The following is an 18,646-nucleotide window of genomic DNA, read 5'->3' on the forward strand; positions in this document are numbered from 1 at the left end:
TAAGTTTATGCCTAATGTTTCAGTTCTACAAGATTTGTTTGTTATGGTGTTAGTTCATAGGTCAATTGTTATCAGTGGTATGTAATGTTTAAGAAACAAGTCTCTTATCAGGATATGGACCTTTCCCTTGACACCAATGCTTCACCGTTGTATCCTTGCTTTTATAATTCAAACAATTAACTTCTCCTTTCTACCACATTTGCTGTAATATTAAGCACGATAAGGGAAATTATTTTGGGGCATGTTGATCATTTAAAATACAGTGAAGCATTGTAGCGGTTTCTCTAGAAACACCTTTATCAATTCACCAACTAACTTCCTAATGATGTGGAGGTGCTGGTGTCGGACTGGGGCGAACATGGTTAAAAATGACACAACACCAGGTTATAGTCCAACAGATTTATTTGGAAGTACAAGCTTTCAGAACCCCGGCCCTTTGTCAGGTAGCAAGGGGGAAAGGATCCTGCCCCACCACCTCCCTAACAAAGGAGCAGCACTCCAAAAGCTAGTACTTCCAAATAAACCAGGACTATAACCTGGTGTTGTGTCATTTTTAACTTCCTGACATCATTTCATATGTATCCTGAGATCATCTTGGTGAAATGTGACTGAACTCCACTTAGATTGATATATTTTTTCTGTGATGGAACATGAAGATCTGAACAGTCCAAATAAGATCATTTAATTTAATAGATTTTATTTTCTGTTAACTTTATGATTAATCCAAAATACTTAGGTCTTCTGGATACGTAAGAAGGCTAAATATCCGATTTTTCTTCTCCACACCCCTTCATTAATCATCAGTATATTCGACAAGCCCTGAATAAAAAGACCACAGTAGGTTCCAAGCATCTACACAGATTATCTCTGGGAAAAGCTGTACAAGCCAATACAGAACTCCGACAATAACAACTTGGTTAATCTGCTGCGTTACCACAATTAACTGTTCAGTAGCGATTTGTCAGAATGATAGCATCATGGGCTGTATCTCACCATGAATATTATTAATGAATAGTTTTTCTAAGATCGATACTCGTTCTTTAGTCTTTATTTTGATTAGATTACTTACAGTGTGGAAACAGGCCCTTCAGCCCAACAACTCCACACTGACCCTCCGAAAAGCAACCCATTCCCCGACATTTACCCCTTCACCTAACACTACGGGCAATTTAGCATGGCCAAACCTGCATATTTTTTGGACTGTGGGAGGAAACTGGAACACCCGGAGGAGACCCACACAGACATGGGGGGCATGTGCAAACTCCACACAGACAGTTGCCTGAGGTGGGAATTGAACCTGGGTCTCTGGCGCTGTGAGGCAGCAGTGCTAACCACTGTGCCACCGTGCTGCCCAAAAGTTTTAGAAAACATTTTAAGTTTACTCCCATGAATTTTGTGCAGAATGTCTGTTAGGGATTGCTGAATAAGAAATTACAGTGAGAAAATCAGTCGTCTTACATTGGTAGCACTTAGGTTTATGAATCCAGGAAGTTGAACACAATATCTCGGCTCATATTCCAGTGGTACTGAGGGAATGCTATACAATCAGTGGTGCCATCTGTTGGAAGTGATGTTAAACCAAGGTCCCATTTGTGTTTTAGATGGATGTGAAAGATTGTTGGGTGATGGGATGTAGGAACAGAAATAAGCCATTCAGTCTATTGAGTCTACTCTGCCATTCGATGAAATTGTGGTTGATCTGATAATCCTCAATTCCACTTTCTTGCCTTTTCACCATAATCTTTGATTCTGCAACTGATTTAAAATCTGTCAGTCTCAGCTTTCAATTTAGTGAAGGGCAGTCCTTTGAGGTAATGAATGCCACACATTCACTACCCCTGAAGAAGAAATTTAACCTCAGCTCTATCCTAAATGGACAACCCCCTTTTGGTTATGCCCTCTGGACCTAGACTCTCCCTCAAGGTGGAAGAAACCCTCAGGACCCCTCCTATCAAGCCCCCAAAGAATCTTATAGGTTTCAATAAGTCTCTCATCTTTTTAAACTCCAGTGAGTACAGGTCAAACGTACTCAATGGGCGGCACGGTGGCACAGTGGTTAGCACTACTGCCTCACAGCGCCAGAGACCCGGGTTCAACTCCCGACTCAGGCGACTGACTATGAGGAGTTTGCACGTTCTCCCTGTGTCTGCGTGGGTTTCCTCCGGGTGCTCCGGTTTTCTCCCACTGTCCAAAGATGTGCGGGTCAGGTGAACTGGCCATGCTAAATTGCCCGTAGTGTTAGGTAAGGGGTAAATGTAGGGGTATGGGTGGGTTGCGCTTCGGCGGGTCGGTGTGGACTTGTTGGGCCGAAGGGCCTGTTTCCACACTGTAAGTAATCTATCTATCTATCTAATCTAATGTTTCTTCATAAGATAACTCCTTCACCTCCGGGATCAGCCAAGTGAACCTTCTCTGGACTGCCTCCAATGCCAATATGTCTTTTCTGAAATAGGGGCCCAAAACTGTTTTCAGTGCTGGCCTGTAGTTAGGCTCCTGTCTTGAATAGTTTTAGCAAAAAGTCCATACGTCACTCCCTTTGATATCAAGACTTATGACCCTATTTCAAGACAACCATCAACCAACATCTATAAAGACACCATTTGGTCATTATCACATGTATGTTGATAAGAGTTGTGTGCATATTGCAGTTTCTGACAATTGTGACTGCATTCCAGTAATATTCTATTGGGTGGAAGCACTTTGTACAGATGCAAGAGGTGCTACATAAATGTAAAACTTTAATTTCTTTTAACTTCATATTGCTCCTGAAGAATTGAAGTTCATCTGAAATTCATCAAGATTCTTAAGACAGCACCTTCCAAACCCACAACCACTTCCATTTTGAACAATAAATGCAGCAAATACATGGGAACACCACCACCATTCCCCATCATGCCATTCAACAACCTGACTTGGAAATATATCACTATTTCTTCAGCATCATTGGGATAAAATCCTAGAATTTCCTCCCAAAGGACACTGTGAGTCTACCCATAGCACATGAACTGCAGCGGTTCAAGAAGGCAGCTCACCACCACCTTCTGAAGGGCAGCCAGGAACTGGACAAGTCAATGATGCCCAATCCCACCAGTGAATTGACAAAAAAGTGCATGACCAATATACAGCGAAGCACACTGAAACCAAAATACCTATAGATACTTCACACTTTGCCTACCTTTCTTAATGGAGTCTGACTTTTTGTCTGCCCTCTCTCTCCATGGAATGTTGATGGATGGGAAAAAAGATTTTCTATCCTTTGTTTCCACTTCTTCATTCTTTACTCTGTATGTTTGAACTGAGGTGTCATTCTTCTCATCTTCTTTTCTCACATTTGAATCAAGTAGATTCTTTGTGTTTTTGTGATCTGCACTCTTGTTTAAGGTATTGTGGGGGGACGGAGGTGGAGTGAACCGTGTAGGCTTGGGTGCTAAAGCAGGTTTCTGAGATGGTTGTGGCCTTGATGAAACTTTCTCATTTGAACGTGCAGCAAGTTTATTTTTAACATGTTTTGCCACATCAATGCTACTTAGATGCGTAATCCCAGTCTGTGAAATGTCTGAAATGCTATTTGAGCTGTCTTTCAAAATGTTACCAACCTTATTATCTTTGTTATAAGAGAATTGCTTACCAGAAACCGTGTATGATTCACCTTCTTTTTCTTTTGAGGCCAGGAATGCTGGAATTCCTTCCATACTATCTCCAGCACTATACCGTTTCTTCCGTTTTTGTTCTCCTTGCTGTTCATAGTGGAACCGAAGGGAATAGTGGGTCCTCCGTAATTTTATACCAAATGGGGATGTATCCATTGCCCCTTCAGTTTGTGTGATCACATTTGTAGCAGTTTGGTTAGTAACGGGAGGTTGAGCTTGCAGGAGTGAATGCTCTTTCCTTTGCACAGCAGGAAGACTTGGAACTAGAAACGATGGAAGATCTTTGGCAAATTTGTAACCTTCAGCAGCATCTCCTGTCCTAATATTATGATTATCCAAGTGTGAGTCATCTTGTGTGTCTTTGGCTGCATCTTGTCCAATGTTTTCAGACGTCAATAGCCCACAAGGTTCAGAAGACTCCAAAGCGCAAATATGTGCAAATACAGTTTCCTCAGGTGTAGTTTGTTTCTCTGCTTTGTGGGAGATACTCATTTTCTCAGAATTGCTGATTTTATTGCCATCTGCCCATTTCTGCCATGCAGGTGTTATGGAGAATTTTGCATTCGCAGATAAAGTTTTTCTCAAGCTGCTATGCATACTGGAAGATCTGAAGGTAGTCCAGTCATCACTAAATCTCCCATGTACTCTTCTTTCTTGAAACCTTTCATCCGAACTTTTAAGAATTTTCGCCCTAATGGCAGCCCACTCAGTTAAAGCTGTCGATCTTGCCTGCTCAACTGATGGTTCTGGATTGAATTTGGATTTGCCAATTCTACTTCTGGCACCCTGATTGGATTTAGTTGGCTTTTCAACTGGTGGTAAATCAATCGTTTTTCTCTCCTCTGAAAAGCCAAGCAAAGTCTTACAAGCTGTGTCTTTGATCTGTTTCAGATCAACAGCTGTACCACAAAGCTGCGCTCCTGTGACCAAAATGGCTGTATGGGGAACGTAAATTGAAGATGAAAGGCCGTTATTTGACTTTGTAAAGGCCTGTAGCTCATTCACATCTGAAGAAGGAACAGCTTCTCTTGGATGGGTCACAGGGGTCAGATTAACTTTCTGAAAAATGATTTGCTTTTCTCCTGAAGAAACTTGGAATGAAAAGGGAGTTGACGATGTTTGTCTTTGATCTACCTCTTTCCATCTAAGTTCCCCTCTACGTTGCTCCTCTTCCTGTGCCTCAAGGAATTGTTGCTTTTCTTGATTTAACGGCTCAGCATCCTTTTGACTCTGTTCTTCCCTTTGTTGTTTCTTCAAATCATGCTGTCTTTCTATTTCTTTCTGTTCTTCCAAATTGTGTTTTCTTGGCTCTTCATTCGGTTGGTTGTTTTCAGCAGCATGGAAATGTAAATCTTCTTTCCTCAGGCCTTCTACCTCAAAGCACTTTTGTTCCTCTTTCTTCATTTCCAACTCCATCAACTCATGATCTTGCTTTTCTGTGTCACTTTTTGGTTTGTCCATTTCATCATATCTTTTTTCACCTTGATATAATCTGTTCTCCTTCAGTTCACATTTTTCTTCTTCCTCACCCAGCCTTTGTTCTTTGACTTCATTGTTTTGCTCTTCCTCAAATAGTGTGTACTCTTCTGTTTCACCTATTGCTTCTTCATGTAATTTCTGGTCTTCCAATTCGTGATCTTTCTGATTTTCCGTGTACAACTTTTGTTTCTCCATTTCATCACATCTTTGCTCCTCCTCGTGTATTTCTTGCTGTTCCATTTCATAATATTTTTGTTCCTTCTCATGTGCTTTCTGCTCCTCGAATTCAACACATTTCTGTTCTTCCCCACTTAATTCTTCCTCATTTAGTTTCGGTTTTTCCATTTCATAATGTATCCGATCTTCCTCTTGTATTACTTGTTCTTCAGTTTCCTCTTGTTCTTCTTCCCATCTCTTTTGGCCCTCCAATTCTGCTTCCTGCCTATTGTGCACCATTATTTCACTTCTGCATCTTTCCCTCCCAAATTTAAGATGGCTTGTCTCTCCTTGTCCTTCATTCTCTTCTTTTTTGTAATATTTTAGGTCCTTCGCCACAAAAATCGTCTCCTTCTCTTCCAGCGCAAAGTCAAATTCATGGATCGTCACACTCCGCATTTCCTAAAAGTTGCAAATATGTAAATTCATTTCAAACATTTTAAAATAGTTTGTACATAACAGTAGTAATAATTTAAATAAAAGTTATCTTAATCTTAGCCTCAAAAGATGAGGCTGTCTGCACCAATGTGATTGTTCGGTATTTCATTCAACAACAGTGATCATTTAGTGATAGATCAACCCTCAAGCAGAGGCTCAACACATGTCGCTGCACTCACATTTTATCCTGCTCACTGCACTCACATTTCATCCTGCTCACTGCACTCACCCTGGTCATATGTCATCCTGCTAGATATAAGATGGTGGCAGTGGCAGGGGAAGGTAGCATTCTGGCTCCTGAGCACATCCACTCCCCAGCACCAAGTCACCGCATCCTTCTTTCTCATTTCTTTCTTCTTTTCTCTTTCATCTTCATCTTTTCCTTCTTTTCAGTGAAAAAAGCAAAAGAAGGCAGCATTGGCAGGGTCAGGCAGCCCGAGGTGGCCAGTGTGAGAGCAGAAGCAGGCAGCCTGAGGCAGCAGCGGGAACAGGAACAGGCTACAAGGCATTGAGAGCAGGCAGCCCAGGCGGTGGGGATGTGGTGAAGCCTGACACTGGGGTGGTCAAGCCTTGTGAAGAGTGCGAGACGAGCATGTAAATTCTAGCAAGACTGGACAGACAGACAGGATGCTCACGAGGACCAGGGAGTCCAGAACCAGAGGCCACAGTCTATGGATACAGGGTTGACTATTTAAGTCTGAGGTGGGGAGAAATTTCTTCACCTAGAATTCTCTGCCACAGAAAATGGATGAGGCCAAAATGTTGAATGTTTTCAAGAAGGCCATACATATAATTCCTAGGACTAAAATGATCAAAGGATATGGGGTGGGAGCAGGAAAATGGTACTGAGTTGGATGATCAGCCATGATCATACTGAAGGGTGGAACAGGCTGCTCCTACTTCTATTTTCTATGTTTCTATGTCTACGTTTGAGGACAAATGCAACAGCAGCAAGGATAAGAAAAACAATGTAAACTATAAAGATATTGATAGGGCAAAGAGGGAAAGATTATTTCCTCTTGTTGGTGAATTATTAATATTGAATTATTCATTGAGTTAGCAGTAAGACGGCAAGGATATAGAATAGGAGAGAATGCAGTGAGGTAACAGTTGGGGCTCCAAAGGAAAATCGCATGGCTATTGGAGATTGTAATACTTTGCCACTGGGAATGGATGAGGCAGAAACAGTTGTGTTAAGGGAAACGAGCAAAGGAGGGTACAGGATTCTGGTGTAAGGCAACCTTGGGATAAGTTTTGCATAATCCTCTCATAAAGCTAGTAGACACAGATGGGCCAAATTATTACTTTCTGTGCTACAAGTGTCTATGGTTCTATGCTGCACTTCACACAATCTAACCTACTGCATTCGCTGCTCACAATGCGGTCTCCTCGACATTGGGGAAACAAAGTGTAATTTGGATGATCACTTCACAGAACATCAATGTTCTGCCTGCAGAAGTGACTTTGAGCTTCCAGCGGCCTGCCACTTCAACACACCGCCTGTTCCCTGGCCAATATCTCTGTCTCAGGCTTGCTGCACTGTTCCAGCGAAGCTCAATGTAAGCTGGAAGAACAACACCTCATTTTTGCTTGAGGATCTTGCAGCCTTCTGGACTTAATATCAATTTCAATAACTTTAGGGCTTGAACTCTTCTAAGCCCTAGCCCCCACTTCCACACACCAGGCTTTGTAATCGCATAGTCTGTTATTACACCAAGCCATTGTTAGCCACGAGTAGTCTCCATTAACAGCTATTCACCCTCCTAGCCAGATCATTATCCACTCCTTTGTCTGTCTAACTGTGTTTCTCTCTCTTGGGCTCTATACCCACCTATCGTCTACTCCTTACTCCTTGCCCCCCTCACTAACCTCTCTTCTGCATAAAAACCCACATTTTCCTATCGACCATCAGTTCTGAGGAAGGGTGATTGGACCTGAAATGTTAACTCTGATTTCTCTTCACAAATGTTGCCAGACTTGCTGAGTTTTTTCAGCCATTCCTGTTGTGGTTCTATGCTACTGATTAACATACAAGTACTGTAAGAATTAATAATTTAATTGTCCAGTTCATAAAATATTTCAGAGCATATCTAAAATGTATGTGATCTTCCTTTGGAGCCCCAACTGTTATCTCACTGATATTATGTCACACGGGTCACATGGTATTTGAAAACTGTTCCAATTGAAGAACAAAAACATACAAAATTCTCACAATGAATGTTAACAGTACATGTACCTGTGCAAGTCTCCCATGTTTCTTTGAGATTCTTTGATTTCTTGGCTTGACAGAGAGTTTATGTTTCGCTGCTGTGTTGTCCAGGCGTCTCACAGACTGTGGAACAGCATCCAAGTTAATCGATTCAATGGTCCCACCAGAAGTCACTAATGATAGGGATCTACTGGGCCACAGAGATCGAACAGTTGAAACCTAAAAAAAACACAGCTGTCATCATTACGAACACCTTAAATTTTAAAAATGAGAAGAGTTACAAAATACAATCACGAAATAGAAGAAAATCTCACAGTTGAGTTACTACTGGTGGTGGGGAGTGTGGAGGTAGTGAGTGTGCAGGTGCACTGTTTTGCTGTTTTGTTTAAGGTTCAAAGAGGTTATTAAAACATTGGATGTCTCCAATGTGTGGTTATGAATACACATCTGATATTTCAAAATGGGGTTCCGTACTTTTGAGGATTTAAAAAGTTTAAATGGGCATTGATGAATGGGAGTTTTTTCTTAATAATAGTGAACTTTATCAGAGATATTTAGAACTTCATCTCCTCAAGGACTGGCAGAGAGATTTTAGTTTAGATAATTGTGAGGTGTTGCATTTTTGTAAAGCAGACCAGAGCAGGTCTTATACATTTACTGGTAGGGCTCTGGTGAGTGTTGCCAAACAAAGAGACCTAGGGGTGCAGGTGCACAATTCCTTGAAAGTGGACTAGCAGGTGGACAGGGTGTGAAGAAGGTGTTTGGTACACTTGCCTTCATTAGTCAGCGCACTGAGTACAGGAGTTGGGATGTCATGTTGCAGCTGTACAGGATATTGGCGAGGCCACATTTGGAATACTGCATACAGTTCTGGTCATTCTTCTATAGGAAGGGTGTTGTTAAAGATGAGAGGGTTCAAAAAATACTTACAAGGATGTTGCTGGGACTGGAGAGTTTGAGCTATAGGGAAAAACTGAAGAGTGTTGGAGATTGAGGGTTAACCTTATGGAGATTTATAAAATCATGAGGTGAATAGATAGGGTGAATAGCCAAGGTCTTTTTCCTGGGATGGGGGAATCCATAACAAGAGAGCATTGGTTTGAAGGGAAATGATTTAAAAAGGACTGAAGGGGTAACTTTTTCACACAGAGGGTGATGCATGTGTGGAACAAGCTGGCAGAGGAAGTGGTGGAGGCTGGTACAATTACAACATTTAAAAGGCATCTGGATGAGAATTATGAATAGGAAGGGTCTAGAGGGATATGGGCCAAATGCTGGCAAATGGGACTAGGTCAGATTGGATATCTGAACGGCAAGGATGAACTGGACTGAAGGGTCTGTTTCCGTGCTATCTGACCCCATGGCTATCTGAGCATAGCTTCTTAGATTGACCTATGTTGGGATGTTTGACACATATGGGCTTGGCACAAGGCTGGGATTGTTCAAGAGGTACAGAAGGGCCAAGAATCAAGGAACAATGGGAGCAAACTTTCAGAGAAACAAGGCCTTTTTAACAGTCCACCTCAGCACTTGGCAGTCACTGTGGCCTCCTAGATTGTCTGGGGGACAGTGGGCACACCTTCATCCTACATATATGAACACTGAAATTAAGCAGTGGTACGATGGCACTATTAATCCAAAAACCCAGGTAACATTCTGGGGACTCAGCTTCAAATCCTGGCTTGGCAGATGGTGGAATTTGAAATCAATAAAATATGGAATTAGAAGTCTAATGATAACCACAAAACCACCGGCAATTGTCAGAAAAAACTATCTGGTTCACCAATGTTCTTTAGGGAATGAAACTACTTTGTCTGGCCCCATATGTGAATCCAATGGGGTGGACTCTTCTTTTTGATTAGTGGTTAACTCTTGACTGTCTCCTTAACTGAACAATTAAGGATAAGCAATAACTGCTGGCCTAGTCAGAGAAACTCACAACCCTGTGATTGAATATAGAACAAAAATTCATTCAGCCTGCCATTTGAACACTTTCTTCCAAGATGAGCGTACCAAACTGAGAAATTTTCTGTTGCCTGCTACCCTAATACAGCAGTGTAAATGTAGGCTGTTGTGTTTAAGTTTCTGTGTGTTTCCATAAACTTACTGTTTATGATTAAGAATTGGTATACAGTACTAGATTATGACATAACTAATCCTAGTGCTAGCTGGAATATCAGACTACAGACTGTATGTGTGTTGTAAAATGGTGACAATTTTGTCATTACTGTTCATTTACACATTCAGTTCTCAGCTTGCAATTTGTAAATAAACTGACCAACCATTTTTTTTAGTGATGTAAAATTTTGTTACCTGCTCTTCTGCTTCAACTCTTGTTTCATCTAAACTCAAGGAACTAAGCCGATTGGATGGGTCATTGGACTGAGAAGGGAAAATGAAATGGAAGGATGGATTAAAAAATGTTGATGATTATAAAAGTGAAAATAATTATGGAAGATAATGGAAAGTGTTGACATTAAACAATATAACAAAAAGCCCTTTGTACCTTTGAAATACATACTAACTTCACATCTAAGGTTAAATGTGTAAAGGTGCAGCAATATTCAGTTCAGCTGATCCTTCCATCATTCCATACAGTCCATAACATACACACATAGAATAAGGCCATTTTGCCCATCAATGGATGGCACGGTGGCACAGCGTAAGAGACCCAGGTTCAATTCCCGCCTCAGGCGACTCTGTGTGGAGTTTGCACATTATCCCTGTGTCTGCGTGGGTTTCCTCCGTGTGCTCCGGTTTCCTCCCACAATCCAAATATGTGCAGGTTAGGTGAATTGGCCATGGTAAATTGCCTGTAGTGTTAGGTGAAGGGGTAAATGTAGCGGAATGGGTCTGGGTGGGTTGTGCTTCAGGGGGTTAGTATTGGTGTGGACTTGTTGGGCCAAAGGACCTGTTTCCACACTGTAAGTAATCTAAAAAAAGTCTATTCCACCATTCAATTATGGCTAATAGGTTTCTCAACCCCATTATCCTGCCCTCTCCCCATGGTCCTGGATCCCCTTACTAATCAAGAACCTATCTTTGTATCAAATACACTCAATGACTTGTCCACCACAGCCTTCCATGGCAAGGAGTTCCACAGATTCACCAACTTCTGACCAAAGAAATGTCTCCTCATCTCAGTTCTAAAGGGTCATTCCTTTACTTTGAGGCTATGCCCTTGAGGTTTATTCTCTCCACCTAGTGAAAACATCTTCTCCATGTCCACTTTATCCAGGCCTCTCAGTATTCTGTAAGTTTCAATTTGATTCTACCCGTCTTCCTTCTAAACTCCACCAAGTCCAGTTCCAGAGTCCTCAATTCTCCTCATATGACAAGCCCTTCATCCCCAGATCATTCTTGTAAACCTCCTTTGGACCCCCTCCAATACAAGCTTATCCTTCCTTAGATACATGGTCCAAAATTGCTCATAATATTTCAAATATGGTCTGACCAGAGCATCATACAGCTTCAGCACTGCATTTCTGCTCTTCTATTTTAGCCCTCTGCAAGACTGCATTTATTTTCCTAACTGACAACTGAACCTGCACATTAACATTAAGAGACTCCTGAACTAGATCGCTTAACTCCTTTTTGTACTTCAGATTTCTGCAGCCCTTCCACATTTAGAAAGTAGTCAATGCATCTAGTCTTCCTACCAAAGTACATAACCTCATACTTTCCCACATTACATTCCACTTCTTTGCCCACTCTCCTGGCCTGTCCAAGTCCTTCCGCAGCCTTTCTGCTTCCTCAACACTACCTGTCCCTCCAGCTAACTCTCTGTCACCGCAAAATTAGCAACAATGACTTCAGTTCCTTCTTCCAGATCATTAATGCATAATGGGAATAGTTGTGGTCTCAAAATTGACCTCTGTTGAACAGAATACATTGAATGACTGATATGGAATTAATTTGAAGAATGCACTATAGAAATAAAGACTCAAACAATGTTTAGTGTACTGATTATTATTTACAATGTCAGTTTTAAAATCTATATCAACATGTATTGGAGCCTAGAAATTTAGTACTGCTCATGTTTGGACAGCTGCCCTGGAGTATAAACAACCAGGAGGAACATGAGGAGATCGAAGGAGCCTGGAATTTTGGACATCAGACCTGAATATAAGAGAGATAGCACGCAGGTAGGAACCACACAGATTTGTCTATCAATACTCAGGAAAGAAATGAAATAAGATCACAAACATGTCGATAAGGAAAGGTTGGGCCTCAGATGCATGATCCAGGGTTTATTGTGGTTCAGAGAAAAAGTGTTGGGAGATTCAAGTTGGGGTTAGGAAGTGTTGTTGGCATGGTTTAGGTCTTTTGGATTAGGTCTGAGCATCAGATCTGGATTTGGGAAAAGTGGTCTCTTAGATTTTGGGGTTTGGACCATGGTCAAAGGTCTCAGAACCAGAAGTTGAGATGATCAGTACTTGACATGTCTGAACTACACGTTGTGTGGTGTTGGTTTTCATCAAGCTAATCAGTACTATCGCTGATCACTCAGGCAAAAACTGCAAGTGCAAGAGATATATTTTATATATAAAGCCCCCAACTCTCATATTTTATTGGCAAAAAGGACATGCTCTATTTGGCCTTTATAACATCCTGTCTGGAAAACTCAGTATTGTTCATATTGTGGCTGCAATTTTGGACACAAATTTCCACCTGCAGTGCAGTAAAAGGCTTCACTGCAGAGTCCACTTTCTAAACCTATTTGTCACTGTTGTGTAGTGTGAATTTGTTGCAAAATGTACCCAATTGTCTGTTCTCATGTAATTTCCCTCCAAATTATTAGTTTCTAATTATCACCTTAAAGATTTTCTTCTGTTAGCTACAACAAATGGAAACATCAGAATCTTAGAATGTTGTTATCCCTAAGGTAGGTAAGGTGGTGAAGAAGGCATTTGGCACACGTGCCTGCATCATTCAAAGCATTGGATTTGGACATGTTACAGCTGTATGAGACATTGGTAAGGCCCCATTTGGAGTACAATTCTGGTCGCCCTGCTATAAGAAGGATGTTATTGAACTAGAAAGGATGAAAAACAGATTTACTGAGAATGGTACCGAGTTATAAGGAGAAGTTGGACAGACTGGGACTTTTTCCCTGGAGAGTAGAAGGTGGAGGAGGCTAACGGTTCATAAACTCATGAAGGGCATAGACAAGATGAATAGCCAAGGTAGGGGAGCCCAAAACTAGAGGGCACAGGTTTAAATGAGAGGGGAAAGAATTAAAAGGGACCTGAAGAGCAACTTTTTCACGCAGAAGGGAGTGCATGTATAGAATGAGCTGCCAGAGGAAGTGGTGGAGGCGGGTACAATTACAACATTTATAAGGCATCTGGACAAGTACATAGATAGTAAAGGTTTAGTGGGATTCAGGGTCCATATGCAGGCAATTGGGATGAGTTCAGTTTAGGAAATTTGGTCGGCATGAACAAGTTGGGCAGAAGAGCCAATTTCCATGCTGTATGACTCTATGAGTGTATGGATGGAAATCACAGGGGGACTAGTGGGGGAGTGAGTGACTCATCTTCATTTGATGGCAAATAAGCAGCCAGTCGACAGACTCAAAACAAGCCTTCCTCATAGCCATGACAGGGTGTTAATGGGCTAACTTAACACAGATTGGAACCTCTGCCCTTGAGCGGGATGAAGACCAGCCATCTGAGCAAAGCAAAAGTCTAACGTTGGCTACCATCTCCCACAGTGCCAACAGTGCTAGAGGTCCATAATGGAGAGTCATGGAACTATAATCAGTCCCAAGAGAAAGGACACTGGAGCCAGAGGTACAGGTTGGGGAAGGCTTGGAGATCTTAGGGAGGTGATGGTAAGGAGGATATCTTTTAAGGTCTGTGTGACTTGGAAAGGAGAGTATGAGCTTCTGGTGGGATATCCCCCATGCACTGGAGGCACCCTCCGAAAGTACACCTCCATAATTCCCACATACTTTTAAAATATGCTCACTTCTGCCTGCCTAACCAAACCTGCAGTATTATTGAGTCAGTGTAGTGTTTGTAGCAATGTCAGCCAGCTAGACCTCATACAATATGGGTTCTCTGAGAGGAGCTGTTAATCTGGTCCAATCAGGGAGACCCGACTGACATAAAAAGGTGAAGGTCTGGGATATTGAGCCCTGGAATGTCTGACTCAGCAAGAGGCAGTGCTCTTGTCAAAGGCTATGCATTTGTAAATAAAGGGTGATTGGTGATGGGATGCCAGCTACTAAAGACTTATTTCAGTCAGCATAACAAGATTATTTAATTATTTATTTACATATGTTGGGCAGTGTGCTAATTTTGGTGCCTGACCATATCCTTTATCATGTGGGTGGGTCAGGATTGGGTGGGAAAGTGGTGGGCTGAACACCTTCCCTATTTTATGTGCCCCTCTGCCAAAAATGCACCAACCAGGCACATGTAATACTCAATTTACTTTCCCACCAGCCCCTTGTGCTTTCCATCCATACAATAATCCATTTTAGTTTCAAACCAAGGTAAATTGCTGCAAGCAAGTAGAATAAATCAAACTTACTTTCTGAGATAAAGAGGTTAACTTTCTAAAATTTAGGCTGATATTTTACTTATTATGGCAATCATCAACAGTGTTTGGATAAAGTAGTCAATGTGCAATGGCAATGTAATTGTCCCATTCCTATTTCGCATAAGTGCTTTGACTCCATGACAATATGAAGCCACATGTAATCAACAAAACAAAGTATTGATACAACATGTGGAATTTTCCCATTTTCAGTTAAGCTTTGTCAAATGAGATTCATGGACTGGAGTGGATTTTCTCACGTAATCTTCCGCTCTTCACCTCATTAATGTAGATGGCCCCTTCAGCTCCCTTCTGATAGAGTCTCACAGCAGGAGAGACGGCAGTGCAGGTCACCGTAGGGGTCCCAGCTAGCACCGTACACAAAGCCCCACTGCACACCATCCAAGATATAAACTGACCCTCACGCTGTGGTTGTCATTATTGAGGACATGACCCAGGGAGGAGAAAACACAGACGCATCAAAGTCAGGGTCAGGTACCTGGAGCCGGGAGATGGGGTCAGGGGAGTTAGTTTGGAAAAGACCACAGTGCCTTTCCTGACTGACTGCCATAGGAAGCCATGCCATCAGACACAGACAACCTGGACCCAGATAGTGGCCCAGGTCAGTGTTGTGTCATGGGTTAAAGAGAAGATCAGGAAGTAGGTCAACGATCCTTTGCTCTGTGCAAGGATAAGTGTCACCATCCTCTCTCTGCTACTTCACCAGGTCACCACACATTTCTCACTAAAGCTCATGAACTACAGTTCTCACTATTACATACTACATGTCGTTATCATCCCAGGTGATGTTATTACCAAACAAGTCCGATCTCAGACTGAAATCTGGCATGATGAGTTTTTGATTTGTTTTTATCGTAACACAGACACACAATGCTGAAGATTTGGCCTGAACAAAAAAATGGAGAAGTATGCAAAAGAGATGAAGATAAAATAACATAAACCAAATTATTTGTATATAACACACTTTTAAAATTTCAAAACACACGGTAAATGCTATTACATTAATCCCAAAAGCACTGACGTAGAACATAGAACATTACAGCACAGCATTGGCCCTTCAACCCTTGATGTTGCGCTGACCTGTGGAACCAATCTGAAGCCCATCTATCCTACACTATTCCATTTTCATCCACTGCTTTACAGTACTCACACCAGATAGAATTCTCTTCTCTTCCATATCTGTACAGATTACATTAATTTAACTTAATTTAACTGTGACATAAATTATTGTATTTAAGACTGATGTCCTCTTCCTGGAGCCTTCATGGAACTGAACTCAGATTGTCCCAGCTTCAGGGGTTTAACCCAATATTACCGAAATATTAATGGTCTGAAATTTTTAAACTAAGCTGACATAATCCTTTTCTTAATAGTACTAAAATTACCTTTGTTTCTTAGGTAAATGTAAAGGTAAAGTCACTATAGTCTTACCAGATCACAGGCTGCTCTCTCATTTGAGAGAGAGAGGATTAGTAGCGATTTAACCTGAGGGTCATCAGCCCTCAGACAAGGGAAAGCTTAAGGAGGATCCTTCATGGTAACCTCAGCTGGTGTGGGAATGGCGCCCAAATTGTTGGTGTCACTCTCTATTACAAACCAACCATCAGTCAACTTTGCTAAATTGACCACTACATTTTGTTTACACATGCTGTTTCAGCTAAGACTTCTGCAAACTGCCTTACTGAAACTAAAAAAGTTTTCCTCCTGTCCCAAAATTATGAGTGCTTCTCCTACACCTAAAGCATCAATTCCAGAATCTTCTACTTGAAAGCCTAACGTACCACCTTATTTATTTTGTTTGCTTGTCAATTCTCCCAATGTAAACAAAGTCCCATTAGCCTCCCTGAACTATCTTTGTCAGGCTGTTTCAACAAAAAAAATCACTGTGGCTACAGAAATACCTAAAAGGTCAGACATTTCAGAAATACAGAACAAACCCACATACCACTAGTTCAAAATCCAAACATAAATGATATATATATATATATATAAAAATCACAATAAATCTTACATCACAATGCCTACTCAACAGATCTCAGCCACCAAATTCTCCAAAACTACTAACATTTCCTGCCCTGTGACATTCCTATTAATTCATGCTAGACACCTCACCACTGTCCACATGCATTGCCACTAACTGCTGCTCCATACTCATCCATTATACATTACCCAATCCTGATGAAGGGGCTCAACCTGAAACGTCAACTTTCCTACTCCTCCAATACTGCCAGACCTGCTGTGCCTTTCCAACTCCACTTTTTATCAACTCCCATAATACTCAATCCACTCTGTTGTCTCATTGCTGGAAAAATTAGCCCACTGCTCCCCAAACTGATGCCTCTACAACACCCCAACAGACCAACTTGTAATCCTCAGATTGGTTGCACTTGACCTGCCATTGTGACAGTGGCTCAATCAGTGGACTGCAAGGACACAGATTGTAAGACCAAGCTCCTGTCTGACTATGGCAGCCCTGGACTGGAGTTGACTGTGGCAACACGCACTGGCTGACAATAGACCCCTTGACCCCAGTAAGGTCTGCTCCTCTTTGATTGGCCATTTGCTTGAAACATAAACAGTGTATTTGCCACATAAGCTGTTGCCATGTGTTGCAGGTGTGATACTGATATAGCCCAGTACCATACAATGACGTGCCCATCCCCTTGACTGTTCAATGTTCCCTGCCACAGATAAGCTGCGTTCTATCTACACTGAGAAGCGATGCAAGCTACAGAGGCTGCCATTCTGTAACTTAGCACTAAAGACTGTATAATAAAAAGCAGGGCAAGGCACAGAGTCTGACTGCTTCCTAGTAAACACAAAATGTACAAGGGCTAAGAAAGGAAGCCAAGAACCATAAGATGTGGATACATAAGGTATGCGTGTGTGAATGTTCCCCCTAAGCTCTGTGTTTTTGTAAATGTGCATCTGGTATGATGAGGCTGGTGGTTTGCCACTGCCACCTTATATGGACAAAGGCCGAAGGAGGTTGGTGGCCAAGGAGCAAGGATGGAATTTGTGCCGAAGACGTAGCTGAATGATGGTTAGGACAAGATATCAGTGAGCTGCAGCCACTAGCTACCTGCTCTGACTTACCTGTTTGGAATTTGCACTGTCTAGTTTCTCGTGACAAGGTATAAACAAGGTAAGCTCAGCAATTAGCAACGTGTAATGTAGTCATCGTTCAGTAGCAAAATGCTGAAGTTGCCATTTAAAAATTAAAGGCGAAATCGTAAACATCTTTTTCAATGTTGTGATTGAGACTTTTTTCATTCTCAGTATCTTTTGTCAACTTTCTCTCCATTTCCCATACTGCTCCAGGAAGGGAGAATTCCACTCCATGTTTGAAAACAATGGGAAAAAAAATCACAAACTATTTCTCATGAAGCAAATGGCCCCTTAATCAGGAAAGGTCTAATATCAGAACTTTAAACAGCTACCCCTCCTGCAATATACATCTCCTGAGTGTTGCTTCATTGCTCCAATCAAACAATGCAAAACTTTCTAATTAGAACTTTTATTGTGGGTTTTAATGACAAAACTCTGCCAACACATTATCAGAAACTGTCAATTTCAAAAGAAAAAGAGCAAATTTTATACAAAGCACTAGATTTACAGACAAAATCTAGTGATGACTGAAAACTCACCTTAGGTGTTGAGGCTGGTAATTTGGTATCCTGCAGAGCAGCTTGTTCCAATGGACTGCGGAGAAATTGATCAACCTCTGAATTAGCTCCAGTATCTTCCATTCTTTTCCCAATAAGAGTCAAGGGGTGCTGGCCAAATTTAATATCTTTTGCTAGTTGATGCTAAGAAATAGAAGAAAAAGTAAATAAGTTTCTAATCTTTGGCTTTTTCAAATTGCTTGTTGTTAATTCATTAAAAAATAAGAATTCATCTCAATAACGTCACACAATGTATGTTTATTATTCTGTTCCTAACCTGCTAGGTGAGCCCTTGACCTAGATACACTCTTCTCAATCATCAATCCCTTAAAGTATCATACTATATGTGACAAAATACATTTAACAGATTCACCTTGTTATACATAAAAATATTGATGTTTTGGTGGAATATATACCAGATA

At 41.4% G+C, this 18,646-nt stretch overlaps 1 protein-coding gene across 1 annotated transcript in view; it reads right to left on the reverse strand.

The window, feature by feature from the left end:
- The window catches only part of cracd (capping protein inhibiting regulator of actin dynamics), a 51,509-nt gene that overhangs the window by 24,844 nt on the left and 8,019 nt on the right, over window positions 1-18,646 (reverse strand). The window contains exons 2-6 of the mRNA XM_060823989.1: window positions 18,207-18,368; window positions 15,324-15,445; window positions 12,358-12,398; window positions 8,014-8,162; window positions 3,176-5,747 (exon numbers count right to left, since the gene is read on the reverse strand). Coding sequence (XP_060679972.1) covers window positions 3,176-5,747; window positions 8,014-8,162; window positions 12,358-12,398; window positions 15,324-15,445; window positions 18,207-18,368 — 3,046 coding nt within the window. The remainder of the gene's footprint in view (window positions 1-3,175; window positions 5,748-8,013; window positions 8,163-12,357; window positions 12,399-15,323; window positions 15,446-18,206; window positions 18,369-18,646) is intronic.

The sequence above is a fragment of the Hemiscyllium ocellatum genome, chromosome 1 (genome assembly GCF_020745735.1).
Source record: "Hemiscyllium ocellatum isolate sHemOce1 chromosome 1, sHemOce1.pat.X.cur, whole genome shotgun sequence".
Taxonomy (NCBI): domain Eukaryota; kingdom Metazoa; phylum Chordata; class Chondrichthyes; order Orectolobiformes; family Hemiscylliidae; genus Hemiscyllium; species Hemiscyllium ocellatum.